This window comes from Lissotriton helveticus, chromosome 2_2 (assembly GCF_964261635.1).
Source record: "Lissotriton helveticus chromosome 2_2, aLisHel1.1, whole genome shotgun sequence".
Classification (NCBI taxonomy): domain Eukaryota; kingdom Metazoa; phylum Chordata; class Amphibia; order Caudata; family Salamandridae; genus Lissotriton; species Lissotriton helveticus.
This window is the reverse complement of record NC_136060.1, coordinates 126,318,094-126,333,858: the sequence shown is the minus strand read 5'-3', so window position 1 is coordinate 126,333,858 and position 15,765 is coordinate 126,318,094. Positions and strand designations below refer to the sequence as shown.

Genomic DNA, 15,765 nt, shown 5'->3' with positions numbered 1-15,765 from the left:
TGCAGACGTAATGTAACAATACAAGATTGTAGGATGTATGAAGCCAGGGCAGTGTACTAGAACAACTAAGCAATTCTTCCCTTGTTTAGGCTGTGCTTGATTAATGTCCTCCCTGTTTCTGAGTCAACCTCCTTAATTTGTAAGGCATCAGACCAAATAGGAATTTTTCAAACACCACAAAAGTTGTTGAATTTAAAGTTCTGATACCAAGGCTTTCCTATGCAGTGCTCTTTTGTTTGATTTTTGAGTTTCCTGATATGCGCCATAATAACTACACTTTGCTTGCACAATATCTGAGAGAATGCCATCTTCATCTTTCAGATACCGGAAAAAGAATAGTTTTCTGGATTATCGAGGTGATTAAAAAGAAAGTCAAATTGATTTGCTTTGATTCGAGGAAGGTTAGTTGTCCTGGTTCGTAGGTATTTAAAGGGTATTAGAAGCTGTGGGTGGGCGGGTCTCTGCTCTTAGATTGACAGTTCTACAGGAGTTACAGTGTGATGGTCAAAAAGAGACACTTGACTGGTTGCAATTGACATCCAGCTGCAGTCAGACCCAATATATTTTTAAGATGTTCAGAGAATTCCAGAGGCAGCGTTGGGGAACAGCAATGCCTAGTAAGGGTTGGATTCCTCTCCATCCATCAACAGCTCTCGGAAGGGATGCTATAGGAAATTCAAAGTATCATAAGCAATGCGCTGGGATGAGCAAACTGGATGTCCATGGCTCCCTTTCCCCTGGACAATTATTTAAAATTGTGTTTGGGCCATAAAGTTACAGTAGGGAACATGGCCATTGCGACTGAGCACAGTTTAGTAAGTCAACAAACATCAAAAAACGGACTAGATAAACCCATGCAAATATATAAAACAGAAGAAACTGATCCAATAACCTATTGACACAAATATTCCCTTTAGTACCCACCGAGAAACATGTTAACTCAGACTAACAAGCTTTGGATGAGGAGGGCTGTCCTCCTAACAGACTCTCTTGAACATGCGCCTGACAGTGTGAGCTGTGCCCTCACTCCCTGGGATAGATGTACTTACTGCCTTAGGTAGGTCTGTGATTCCATCTGCCTTTGAAGATGCTTTGGTCCAATGGCACACGGTGTAGGCCTGACATGTGCCATCTCACAAGGCCAGCCTTAGATCGTCCCTGACCAGGCAGAACCCACATGATCTATCATTTATTTATTCATATTTAGAGCACTGCGTTACATGGCGAGCTACTTTCAATCTCCAGGCCTCACCTCCATTATCGATCGGTGTCTGCAGAGGCCGGACCATTAGTCGCTGCACAAACGAGTGCATTGATCCAACAGGCGGGCCCAGCCGGGGCGCGCGCTCCCCTGCGTTTAGGAACGTGATGGGATGTGTAAATGCCTGTCCTGCAGCAGGGCCGCGCGGCCTCGCTTGTAATCACGGATAGACATTGCGGGCCTCGTGCCCTGCCCTCATGAAGGGACCGGCGGCGCGCGCTGCTGCAGCCCTCTCGTGATTCATCTCATCAGCGCGTGCTTCCCTGCACAGCGAGCGCCCCAGATGTCATTGCAGGCTGCGCCAGTGTTTGCCTGCTCTACTTGCAGCTCTAACAAGCCCGGGCTGCTCCATCACATCCACCCCCCCGGGAAACTCCTTGCAATAAAACAAGCACCTCAGTCAGTCCATAGAGAAAGGCAAACTGTGCACCCACCTTGGAGCAGCACGTGCACTGACTGGAAAGGTAAACTCCGACCAACCACTGACTCACAGCTGAGGGATTCACGAACCAGCAAAGGCAGCAATAAACGTCACAACCCAAATAAACCTTGTAGGCACCATAACATGCTCCTTCATAATTATATATCCAACCCCGCCCTCTGCAAATTAGGAAACTTGCTTCACCTGGAGAGTGATCGAGGCCTTCACTGTGTCCTCCGTGCCCTCTTCTTGGAGGCCCAAAACAACCTCCACTGTAGAGCACTGAAAGAAGCAACGAATTGCATTTCCAGATTTCTTTCCACATGTCTGTTGCTGTCTTGTGTTCGTGCATTTTATCCCAGTACCACAAAACACTGGGCGCTAGTTAATGCATTCCATGCACTGTGGGACTGCAGTGTCGGAAATGCCGCCAACAATTGTAATAACATGGGAACACACAGGGAATATTCATACACAATACAAATAGAAAGGATTGTGCCCTCTTTGCAATCTTACTAATAGTGAGTTGGACTTTTCATGACAGATTTACCGAGATACACAAGTATGTAAACGAGTACTCCGGTAGTACTACTCCCAGTATTAATAAATGCCTTTGTGAATCTGCCCAAAAGAATGTGACAGCGCACATAGCTCACCAGGCCCACCTCGTCTGACCTTTACCCCCAACGGTGCATAGCCTTCCAATGCTTGTGCCATTACACCTGTCATGGAGGACGGCATGCAAGGGAAAGAGGGTCCTCAGGTAGGAGAGAGAGAGAGAGAGAGAGAGAGAGAGCGAGAGAGAGAGAGAGCGAGAGAGAGAGAGAGAGAGAGAGAGAAAGAAAGCAAGAGAAGACAGCCAATACAATGGATACAAAGCTACTAGAACAGATTGAACCAACTAAAATTGATAATTGGTCCTGAATGGATAGAATCTCACTACACCTGATCGATAAAGGAACACAATGGATACGCGTTACCCATCCCAACTGAAGGACACCCACGTCTGATAATAACCATCACAATCGACTGACACCTACTATAACAGAAGCAAACCTATAAGAGCCAGATAATAATTGCAATTGATACACACTAATATCACCACAGCAATACCCATTACAGCTGAGAGGTAAATGCTTATACAGCAGAGCACAATTGATACAGACCAACTTCCACACAACAGTACCCATCACAATCAGTATACTGCAAAACACAACTACCAAAGAGCCCAGCGTTCTACTGTAATGTCCATGTTGCCAGTTTATCTTCAGTTTGTTACATTTTCATGCACATTTTTTTCCTGCAAGTACTGAGCCGTCAACTATTGTTAAAGAAGCAAAGTGTCAATTGGAAAGGAGATGTGCACTGCCACAGAGAGGCGTCACCGCAGCAGATTTGACCACCTATGTGATTCTTTAGAAAACAAGAAACAGAGAAAACGTGTGAACCTACAAAGAGACAGAGTGAATGTACAAACGTTTAATAGATGAGTCAGTACAACCTACTCCTGGATATTGAAGAGCAAGTCCAAATCAATCACAGACAACTCTATGTGAATTGGGTCCAGTGTGCACTGCTCGGTGCTGCTATTCAATTGCTAACAAATTTCTGGGAAGATGAGTGCATTCAACAGACTGCGTAAAGTCATGCAGGTCCAGCGGGTACTGGTAAACACTGGGCGGGTCTGCACCCAATGTCTGACAAGACACAAAGCACAACCAATGGGAACGCAAGCACTCAACATCATCCATGTAACTGCTGCTGCACTCTAAACACTATTTATAATAAACCACCATTTACTTCAATTTTCAGAGTAATCACATGCTATATGCATCTTGGCAGAAATGGTTTGCAACATACGCAAAATGCACCACACGCGTAGACATGCAACACAAAGTCTTCAAGGGCGTACTCACAGTTCAGAGTACAGGAAGTGCAGGTTCCCCACATTGTCTATGTAGTTTGCAGGGCTGAGCCAAGGCAGGACCAGCAAGAGAAGAGCCTTCATGTTGGCCGCGTCGAGCTGGTGCTCCTGGCCGGCTTGCCACCACCGCGCCGTCGCCTGCGCTCGAACCCTCAGCTCCCAGCCCCCGGTGGCAGCCAGGCTCTCTTTAAATGAGCCTTTCCATTTCACTTCACTTGCTAGCACATCATGAATCGCCTCTAAATCTCTTATGCTAAGCTATGCTGGGAAAATCATTGACCTGTAAAAGGATTAGCCGAGCGCGCGCTTGGAGGGGTGCACGAGGCTGTGGGGACAGCAGAGCACAGCGGGCGAGCCGTGACTTATGGTGCAGAAGGGAATGATGCTGAGGTGCAGGGCCCTGCCTCCGACGTCGACTGGTTCTCTGCAAGCAGCTGGTGCGTTTGCATCACGGATGGGCTGTGTGAACCAAGATGTATCAGCGCTGGCGGAGGCTGCCAGGCTGAAAATAAAATGTACTCTCCATCACTGAGATGAGCCGAGAGGCATCTGAGAGGGAAGCACGTCTACTGAGGTAAGGCTCCCCGAGCCAGCGTGCCAGTGACGTACTCAATTCAGGGGGACGTGCCAAGCATAAAGCTAAAAGGATTCTATTTAATTTATTTGGTGTCAAGATTATGGGCACTGTTTTGTCGTACAGCCCTGAAGACTATTTAAGCAGGGTACACTCTGTTTATAGAAGGGAATCCATTTCTGATGTTAGCACTTGAACAAAGAGTGTGAAAGTATGTCAAATGCCAGAAGGGGGCCCATCAGACGTGTGAAGTGCATTATGGGAATAGGAGAGACTGTGGGAGGGAAGCAGGAGGAGCAGCAGTATGGATATTGTATGCTGACTATTCAGCTATTCTGCAGTTGATCTCCGGCTAGGTTCACACACGACAAATACTAATACATATATGGTAGGAGGTTGCGCAGTTCAATAGAAAAATGCACAGAATTATCACTCTGGCTCAGCTACCCTGAAACAAACTTAGAAATGTAATGTAATGAGGGAAAAGAAACTGTGAGCCAGTGTGTGAATTTCCAGAGAAGTTCCTGAACTCTTTCACCTTCTAAATCGATATTTGCAGTGAATCGTGACTAAACTTTCTCCAGAGTCAATCAAAGAAAGAACTCAAAACATGTTTAATGTTCAGCACCCTGGTCAGAGAAATTACTAATACTTACACAAACTGATGTGATCAAGAGAAAAAAGAAAGAGTTCTGGCAGAAACAATGGGAAGAAACTCAGCAGCAACAAAACAGGAACGGTCCAAACACGAGGAAAATATGGATTTGGGAGTTTGACACAAGTTACAGAAACTTTGAGAGGGACATCCACCCAAAGGGTCATGTGGTTGTGCGCCCTGAAAATCCCCAAAGTCTCAATTGAAGTGGCTTCGGGAAAGTTAGAAGACACAGCAAATCACAGCTTGCTTTAAGCTGCCTGAAATAAAAAGCTATATGCTGAAAGGAATCAGAGACAATCATGGGCTCGAAACAAATTCTGAATTCATTAATATCTGAGAGAGGTTCCAAACTTGTGGATGCCAACCCTTCAAACTTTTCAAGCTTTATTTTGCTAGTGTTGCCGCCCTGAGGTTGTGGAAAGGTACCATCATTTTTCCCTAAAAAAAACCAAGGGTAATCGTGCATATCTCACAGACCACTCGTTTGTTATATAAACGGAATTGAATTGTTTGAAAAATCATTCTGATTACTTTAAATGAATGGTTACAATTTCAACAAATCACATCACCACACCCATGGGGGTTCAGACTAGAGCTCATCACAGAGGAGGATACAGCTTTCATTCTGCTTTTACTTATATTTAAATACTTCTGGCTTTCCTGGCCAAGTTACTAGCTTGGTCTTTGGAAAGATATGGCCAAAGCAATAAAAAATTAATGTAAATTGATATGTAAATTGATACTTGTATAGCGCACTACTCACCCACAAGGGTCTCAAGGCGCTTGTACGAATACCGCTGTGGAACCCATCCTGGCTTTCCCTGTGAGGTGTCCACTCCTGGGCACCCCCAAGGTGGAGGCCAGGCATCCTTAGCGTTGTGGGGCCGTTGAGGAGATTAAGCAAGCTATTGCCCAGAGTTGCAGAGTGGGACTCCATGATTGGAATAGGCACCGAGGCGAGAATTATCAGGTCCGTGGAATTTTTGAGCCCAAGACCCGCCGAGGCGGGGAATTGAACCCTGGTCCCGGGCTAGACCTCTGGATCAGGGTCTGCCGCTCTAACCATTGAATCAACCATTAATCAACAGTGATCTGTGCTTGATAAGCATAACCAATAAACTATGTGCTAAGATAATGGCCCAAGTCTGTGTTGGAACGGGGGACCAGTTAGCATTGTACTAATTTCCATTAGTCTCTGATGCGAAGGTGTTAGCTTGCACCATCAGTTTCAACCTACATACCACTGGCCCAATGGAACAGTAAAGGAACGCAAGACAATATCTTTCTAAGGAAGGATAAAGGGGAACATTTGTTGCTGCTCTACACAGAAAGCTGTTGCTTGCAAGAACTGTCAATGAGATACAACATCTCATTGCAACTACGCAGACAAGTCAATGTAATTAAAATCAGCAAATCAAAGACAGAGGTCATTATGCGGGGCAAAATAAGACTAAAGAACAAAATGTTCTATCTAGAAAGTGAAGCAATTAGAATTGTAAATAGCTTCAAATATCTGAGCTTGAAATGTTCGACCTCAATGGATTGGCAACGGCCCATCAAGATGTCAGGTAAAAGGCTGAATGAGCAGCTGGCGACCCTTTGCAAAAACAAAATAAAATAATGAAGCTTGGAACAATGTGGAAGTCCTTCAAAGAAAGCATCTAAGGAGAGATAACAATTTCTTACTGGGGGCCAAATGCATCCTCTCACCGATAACCTGACCTGCCTCAAAAGGATTATGAGATATGGTGTAATGATACTTGCTCATTGAATGTTGATCAGGAGTTGAATAAGTCATCCCATAAAGTAACCACAAAAGAAATTGAGTAAGAAGTGGGATTATTGGATTTCTCAAAAACAGGCTCTGAGTACTAGGACCACTGCAAACTTCAGGCTCCAGAAATAACTAAATTAAACACAAGCTTGACTGCAGGGGACAGCATGGGAAGTGAACATATTAGAGGCTCCCTCTGTCCCATGGAAGGTCATTTGTTTAGGTGAAGGGCAAATAACCCTTCACATAATCATTTTTAATCATCTATAGTATAGATTCTTCTTTAAATCGACAATGTTTGACATTCTAGGATCTACAGAATTTAGCAAAAGGTGGAAAATATACAAGACTCCAAGTGCAAAATGTAATGGTAATAATAGAAAGGTCCTCTACTATGTTTTTTTGTTATGTGAATGCCATCAGATTTTAAGAAAGAACGTCACTGTCAGCCTGATGACGCCATCAATTGTTCACAATCAGCAGGAAATAATTTGATAAAACCAACACAGCAACTTTGTTTAGAGTGCTTCAAAAACAAAAAGACATTAACGAAAGCTTCTCATAAAACACAGGCGAGCACATTGGAAATTAGAACAAAACTACAGCATCTACATGAACTTTCATGTTTTAAATTCTGATTTACCCTCCTTCAGCCACATTACATTACAATCACTCTCCTCTTTCCCTACCTATCCTTTCCAGAGCCCTTTTATGAGAAATAATATTTTATTTATCTATGCAATGGGAGGATCTGAGCGGTGAGGGGTGAACAGTGAGTCAATATATGATGAAGCGATAACCAATCATGTCAATAAAAGTTCTGTTCACATCACTACAACATGAAGTAGCGCACTCCAGCAGACGTACCTGTTTTTGAAATGTTGTTCGAGGTCACATCGCGGCACTACCTCCGCGCAGTGCTCTGTGAAAGGGCAGGTAACCAGGAGTTTGTCCAGCAGTTTATGCACCAATATGTTGGATCTTTTACAGGTCTGCAACAGCACTGTCCTACGATCCACTGGGCAGAAGTCTTTTTCGATCAGGAAGTTTGTGAGACAGATGGTGCAATAGGTGTGGCCACAAGGGGTATCCAGTGGCTGCAGCAGGGCCTGCAGACAGATGTGGCAAATTAAGTCATCATCTACGTCCTCTGGGTAGGTGTAAACATGGTTCTCCTCCAGAGAATGTAGCTGGCCACACGTTGCGCACAAAGGTGGGCAGTCACCGATGACCATGTCTTCCACATAATCGTTTTGCTCCATGATATTCTTGGAAGGTGAGCAACAGCCAAGGAATCAGTAGGTTTCTCCAGTTTTTGTTTTCAGTCAGCTGTTGAAGCTCTAAACCTAAAAGTAAAACACACATCAATCAGAATCATGCATAAGAGACCGCTACGTTTCTGTAGCTCCGATTTAAATAGTAGGTACCTGCCATACAATAGGAGTTTTTAGCCAATGCAAGCACAATATACAACATCAGAAAATAAGACAGGGAAGGAAGTAAGAAAGGAAGGAATGATGGTAGGAAGGAAGGAAGGAAGGAAGGAAGGAAAAGGGGAAGGGGAAGGGAAGGAAGGATTCCCAAGCTAGAAGTGATGGCTGAAATACTGACATCTCAGCTTTACAATTGACCTGACTGATAAGCCTAACTACATTTATCAAAATCCTGGCTTACTCAGTGCACAAGTATTAAAATATCCATACTAGTGCCTATATTTGTGCCCACATCTCAGGATTTGTATACAAGCCAGTTATGCATTACTGCTGGTGAAATTGGGTGTCCAGACTGCCGTTCCAGATGCTACTAAATTAGTGCACCGCTCAAAAGGAGCACGTACATTGGTTTCTTAATTGTTGCTACCTGCTACCATGAGAGTGTCCTGAAGCATTAGCTGACTAGGGTGAGGGTATTTACTCAAATAACAGCCCTGTACTTACACTTTCCAGTAACACAGAGGCACCATGCATTTTTAGTAACAACAAAACCTCCCCATAGTAGTTTGTCTGGCGACAGCTATGACAGAATTCAAGCAAGGCAGAAGTGATGGATATGTATCCTTCTTATGCAGCTGGGATCTGATCCTGATGATGTATAGAAGCTGGAGTGCAACAGGGAAGAGCGATTTCTACATTTTAGCGGCATTACAGAAAGCTCTTGGAGCGAAGCAGCGGGCCTTAAACAGAATTCAGACTACTATTCATACTAGCTGGGCGTGGTTATGGATTTAAGGACTAAAATCCATAGGGGGTATGTATGTATGTATAGGCGTTCTTATAAAGCGCTATCACTGTCACCCGCCGGGCATCCTGGCGCTACGACTGTTTCTGACACAAAGCGAGATATTACCAACTTCTACACTTACTACATTGTCCTAGGGAACAGGTAAGTTTTTAACTCCTTTTTAAAGATGGAAAGAACTTCCAGGCTCCTAAGGTTCAATGGTAAGGAGTTCCATAGTCGCGCCGCAGCCGTCCTGAAGGAACGACCTCCCATCCTGGTCCTCCGAAACCTGGGTACCACCACCAAAAAGGCCGAGGCCGACCGTAGGGATCTTACGGGGGTGTACCAGGAGAATAGGTCTTGTAAAGGGACCGGGCCTTGGTGATGCAGAGCCTTAAAAACAATACACAGAGCCTTGAAGTTCACTCGCTGGTGTTGTTGCCATAAGCAGGTCTGGATAGAATTTTACTTCTGATTGGAGAGAGTCTTAGAGTAGTGGGTAAAAGGAATGATGGAGATGATGATGATGATGATGATGATGATAGTAGGCCCTCGCTGCATGGTCTACTTGACTGTCGAGGGATATCCCATTATCAGATATCACTTCCACATTCCCGACCATTTGCACCGTTACCATTGCAAGTCCCTGTGAAGCTACATGAGGGGGACAAGTGAGGCCCATTGACACAGACCTACGTTTTGAGGGATTCTAGAGCCTTTCCATTCATAGGTACTTTGGGTTTCTCATAGCCCTCTGAAAATGTGAGACTGAGGTCTTCCTACTACTGGAATATGTTACAGAACATTTATTGTGCCTTTGGAGGCTCATTAATATTTTTATTGAAAGAGCACAATCTGCTTAATGCATGTACCAGTTTGTTGCAACGCACTGACGGGAATCCAAAACAGCCTGTACATTACTATTTCTCTATTTGCCATTCATGACTTATCGGAGGCTGTGATAGAGATACAGAGATATGACCTATCTCATTATCAGACAATACAATGGAGCAGGCATTCAGGCTTTTTTAGCCCTAAAAATCCTGAATGCCCTCCAGAGTTCACTGCTCTCGATCAGCCTGTCCTCTGATTAACCTAGGACTTGACCCTTGGGTGTGAGAGGATTTTGGATTCAGCACCATCACACCAGAACACCCTCTTTCGCAAATGTGGTGAGATGAGACGGTCTGCATGATAATAGTTCCACTGTTGCTCAATAGCACTGGCCTCATCTTTGTGCCGATATTGTGGTAGCAGGAATACTAAAAGGATCATTTTTAATAAATCGAGCATTAATTGGAAGAGCTATTAATTTATGTCACATTGAGTCCTGGAGTAACACACTACAAATTCGATGTGGGGGCTGGTTAGGAGAGGTTTTGACTCAATCTCTGTATATGCCAATATGAGTTTCAACATTTTCACTTCCATTTCGAAAAGCACGCGACTCGATGAAACTGGCCAACCGCCATGTGCGGCAATTACAAAGTAAGTTCGTCATGCATTTGACAGATTGAACAACCGGTAAACATGGCTCGGCTTCTGCCAAGATACACAAAGCAATTTAGACATGATACCTTTCTGCACGCTGCACTGGCTACCTGACCGTTTTAGGATACGGTCCAAAGGGATCTCAATGCTACAAACATCTCGAAATGGGTCTCGGTGAGTCTGCATATGAAGCTGTAGACCCCCAACGTTACAGTGAAGTACATGTTTTATGCAAAGCCCATGCTGTACTTGCTGCTTGTCTTCTTGCATTGCTTTACAGCCTAGTGACAGCACTAGTTGGTAAAAGTATTATATTGTTTGCACCCTCCCCCTGCAAGAGAGTCTACTATACTACTTCTAACACCATGGCTCCCTGCTGAATTCTAAAAGCAATTCACTGAGATGCGGACAAGCTTTACAAATGCAACATGGAATCACAATGGTTGGATGGGACTAAACTGAGGTCAACAATATCGACCTACAAAAATAGCACATCCACTACATCGCCCACCCCTACATAGTTAGGGAAGGTATAGATTTACTATTTTTAACTCTACATCTACATACCTACACTGATCTGGCTATGTAGTCAAATTAACAGTTTTGTCATGTGATAAGGTTAGGTTACACAATCTCAATTGACCCACTTTATTCCGCCATCCTCACTGTTAATCATAGTCGGTACTCTCCTGGGTACCAGTGTGACATACAACTTATATAACGAATATTAGCAGTGGTGCCTCACCAGAACAGTGCTGTTACATCAGGAAGGACCGTGAAGTGCAGTAGAGCAATTTTACATTACTAAACCCTCCAGGGATAACCCTTTGTTGAGCTAATGGTATGGTTCCCTTAAAATGACAAGACAGCATGTGTATTGCAAGGAGTAAAAGTGCCTCAAATCAGAACAGCACCCAGAGCCGGACGGGCAATTCTGCCATTTACCCCATGGCATGGGGGTTATTCTGATGGCTGCTTCCAGAGAAGGAGGAGCTACAGTGATTCAACCGTGCCTTCATGGCGCTATTCTAGCCACGACCTCCTGCAGATGGGGCAGGTTTGAATATTATTGACAGAGGTTATTTCAAATACGCTGATTTTTATGCTGAAATCTGTTGGTTCAGCACATGCGAAGGGGATTTTATTTCTGACTGCAGCTGGCTTGCGGGGGAAGCCCCTGAGACCACTTCAGATCTTCACAGCTTCTACGGGTGATCTGAATTCGTCCTTACTCTGGTCTCATTTGAATTTCGAATGAAGTGGTTTTAGCACCAATTGCTGCAGGCAACACCTTAGTTATTCATAGAACTGCCAAACTGAAATTAGCTGTACAAGTGAAGATGAAAAAAATAAATAACATTTAGGTCAAACATCTAGATTTAGAAAAAGGAAGGTTCCGAAAAAGCACACAGAGCCGGCGCGGGAACCATGAAAACAAATGAAGGCTGACAGAGGTAAGCAGAAACAAAGTTTGCTTGGGGGGGGGGGGGGGGGATTTCCTGGAACTGGGTAAATGAGTATTTCGGAGAAAGGAGAATAAGCACTGCACACCTTTGTGTCTCACCTACAGAACAAGAACAGATGCCAACAGGATTGTTCTTTTGGTGGAATTTCTAGCAGTGTATATTTGAGAAATATGGATTGACTTTATACAGATAATGCCCTCTGGCTCCGTAGGTGACTAAGACTGTAGCTGAGTATGAACCCTCTGGCATGCACCATTTACTCCCCCCCCCCTCCCCCCCAACACACTACGGAAACACGTGACAAGTCACTAGTTTGCCAAATCTCCACTTAGTGTCCTTCAACTCAACCACCCCTGGCTCTTCAATCAGCAGCGCCCGAAGCACAAGGTGATATTTTGCGAACAGGTTTTTCCTGTCACCTCTGCTTGTTCCCCCCTCACTTTACAGACCCTTTGCAACTTGCCGTTACCTGGCAGGCTGGGTAGACATCTCATACTTTCCTGTAATATCAGATCTTATCCACAGTTTAGATTTGGTTCTACAACTGCAGCAACCCCAACTCACACTCTCATCAGCTGCAATCAGAAGGTGACTGATAAAAACCACACCCATTAGTACCAGCAACACCAACAATCCAGGGAAGCAATGCAAATGCAACCACAGCAGAGACAAACAAGCATTTGCAATGCAATAGGTCTCGCAGCATTAAAGTTTGAGTTATTGGCATTGTATATGACAATGTGTTGCATTAAATATTTAGCAAAGTATGTATTGGTCTATAAAGATGATTTGCAAGATGATAGCGATGGAGTGGGGGATGGATGGATGGATGGAGGGATGAAGTGGAGGGGATGGATGGAGTGGGGGGATGGATGGATGGATGGATGGAGGGATGGAGTGGAGGGGATGGATGGAGTGGGGGGATGGATGATGGGGGATGGTTGGAGTGAGGTGGATGGAGTGGGGGGATGGAATTGATGTGTGCATTAAAAAGAGGAATCTAAGGATAGAAATAAACGGGGCACCCTCCACTCGCATAGTGTATATAAATACTAGCCCCATTTATGCACCGCTCATTTCATTGTAGTGGGTGGTGCCCTACCTTCTGTACTCAAGCGAAAGGGGCAGCTTTATCCCATCTTAGGTAGTGAGATCCAGCAAACTGACTGATGCAACAGTTGACAAACTAGGAGACAGCAACTTACTCACACTCCTTCATGTACAACATTCCCTAACTAGCACATATCCTGCCCCTTTCGCCTGCTTACCCTCACACAGAGGAACACTCAGATGGCGAAAAGCGCAGGGAACTGTACGACGTGTTCATTGCACCCTTGAATTCGTGAGGTGTCTCCTTTTATGCACGGGTGAACAATTGTGGCTTATGTGGCACTTCTCAGACAGGGCACCAGCAGCTCCAGAACGAGTTTAAGCTATCGGCATTGTAAATGACAATGCCATTCATTTATACTTTAAAAACAAAAATAAAAGGCTTTGTTATGTGCAATGTCAATAGCTTAAACTCACGTAAATGTGGGACCTATTGCATTGCAAATGCTTGTTTACAATGTGCCCAAAAAGAAGGTTATCTCTCAGAATAAGGTAAACCAATGTCTTAAGTGGCCTGTTCTTGTGCCCCATTGTTGTGTCTGCAGTGGCCAAAACAAAAATGTGTATTAGAGAACAATGGATGGGCTGACTGACAGCCCCTATATTTATGTATAATATATGTAATATTACTAAAATCAACAAGCATTGGCAAAGCCAAAAGTCTGGCAAACAAGCAAAGCCAAAAGTCTGGAAAACAAAACCAGAACTATTAGGTTAGCCAATGCTTGTTTTGAATGTAGTAGATGTCAAAGAAGGCTGACTGAGCACACAGACAAGTATTTTTTGTGTACTACTTATGTTATATTTATACAGTGCACAAGTGCACAGCTTATTGGCACTAGCTAAAGTAACGTAACACATAAGAACAAAAAAAAGCATTAGCATAGCCAATAGGTCTCGCCTTTGGGATGGTGTAAGATGTTGGTTAAAAAAAAAAGCTTCCCAAGGACCACACGCATAACGTGCTGAATTAACCGTTTGGAGTTGCTTGCACTTGAGCTGTAATAGGGGATGAGGCTACATTCAGAAGTGTCCTCATCACAAGCGAGCAAGAACCATTGCATGCACAAATTTGTCAACAAAAATACATATTATTAAAGCATGGGGGATGGGCCATGGTCGTACAATGTGCCCACATCTATGGAGCACCTTCAGCCCAGCTCTTAGAGTTCAAACCAACGTCGCAATCTTTAATAGAATACTGAACACCTTTACTTTATGGGAGCATTCAAATTAATGCTGGAAGCACGCTAATTCAGTAATACATAAGCTGCGACATTCAATGAAAACAATGCACGCAATCCAGTTCCCATGCACTCACCTTGCATGCTTCTGTCTCTATCTTGCCACTATGAAATGGAACACATCGAACAACTCTACGTCTCCCATTGCTGGACAACGTACCACCCATATCCACGCTGCCCAGACTACATGCTGCTCTGTGCAATCACAACGAGAGCAATAAATTAACCAGAAGGCAACATATTTTACTCAATATCAAATTTAATGACAACAACAAATACAAAGGCTGCAGGTAGATCTCTGCAATGGACACACTAACAAATTGAGATACCCTTCCCGACTCATGGCTGTAACCTGTAAGCTGGCACAATAAGTGCACAGCTTTAGCAGCCACATGATCACCTGGGCTATCTTGCTATCGGTCAAAACGGTGACCTAAGGAATGCACACGGATCTCTCGTGCAGGTGCACAGCACACTCAGCTAGCTCACAAATATGTCATTAAAGGCAACAGGCATTCTAAAATATACATCTAAGCCGATGGCACACGAGTAGATGCAAACAAATATCAGCTAAACTGAATCAGAAGTAAAAACAATGTGTACATCGTAGCCCAAACAAACCGATAAACAAAATAAGTTGTAAACCATACGCAAGACAAACCAATGACAGGGAAAGAGTAAACATACGGAAAGAGTGAACTTTAAGAGAATGTATTCATAAATCACAGGCATTTTTCTGGTTTTAGAGGTAAGCATTAATCACAAAGGTTCACACAAAGGCACTGGATAAACAACTGCGATCAAACTCCAGGAAACAGAAGTAACTCGGTAATTAGACTGCTACCTGCCAAGCTGCCCTTTCTTTCCTTCACAGCACAAAAGCGGTCTCCAGTGATGAACTCATCACTGGCGATGTGTATTTCGTTTAATTAAACTTCTAAAATGCCACAGTATAAACGTGTATGCGTTAAACTGGCAGCGTTTGCACCCAGTGCTTTAAGTGGGATGAAACGGTGTGTGGGGGGTGGGGTGGGGGGTGGGGGGGTATCTGTAAAATGGGTATGGCCCATATAGTTATAGCCCGCGTGCTGTGGTCTAAAAACGTAAAGTACATTTCTGGGATTCTCACTGTATGGTACCCAAGCAGTATTTTGCTTTGTCTGCGCTTTCTGTTAACGCATACAGATATAATAACACGGAAACTGACATACAACAAAAAAACAGCCTGGGCTATTGACTTTGGCAGTGGTGTGCGCTCTGCAGAGAGGTCAAACATTGAATGACCATGTATTCTGAACACCTTTGAGCCACTGATAAGCCACTGCTTGAAAGTTTCACTGCCATGAGTCTGAACACCAACATCATCATTTTCTAACTTGGCCATTATAAACACCTGGAGGCGACTCAGCTGAAAGTATGCACTATACAAGAGCTGAATGAAAAAACATACAAAAACACCACGTCCTGGCAATAACGAACACTATTGGAGTGCAAAATTCAGTAAAACGGGAAATATAAATGAAAACGAAATCACTGACATAAATTACTTGAGCATGTTGATACAAGCAGAGTCAGCTAGATACCAAACACACCAAGAGCCGACAGGAGCACATGGGCAGAGA

The 15,765-nt window shown here is 44.0% G+C and overlaps 1 protein-coding gene across 4 annotated transcripts in view; it reads right to left on the bottom strand.

Moving 5' to 3' along the window:
• Positions 1-15,765, bottom strand: part of LNX1 (ligand of numb-protein X 1) — a 300,305-nt gene that overhangs the window by 252,987 nt on the left and 31,553 nt on the right. For 2 of the 4 annotated variants that reach the window (XM_078678190.1, XM_078678191.1), the window contains exon 2: positions 7,480-7,958. In XM_078678190.1, the coding sequence (XP_078534316.1) occupies positions 7,480-7,874 (395 nt within the window). In that variant the 5' untranslated portion in view covers positions 7,875-7,958. Of the gene's footprint in view, positions 1-3,598; positions 3,836-7,479; positions 7,959-15,765 lie in introns of those variants that run through there. The other 2 variants (XM_078678193.1, XM_078678192.1) reach the window with 2 other exon arrangements.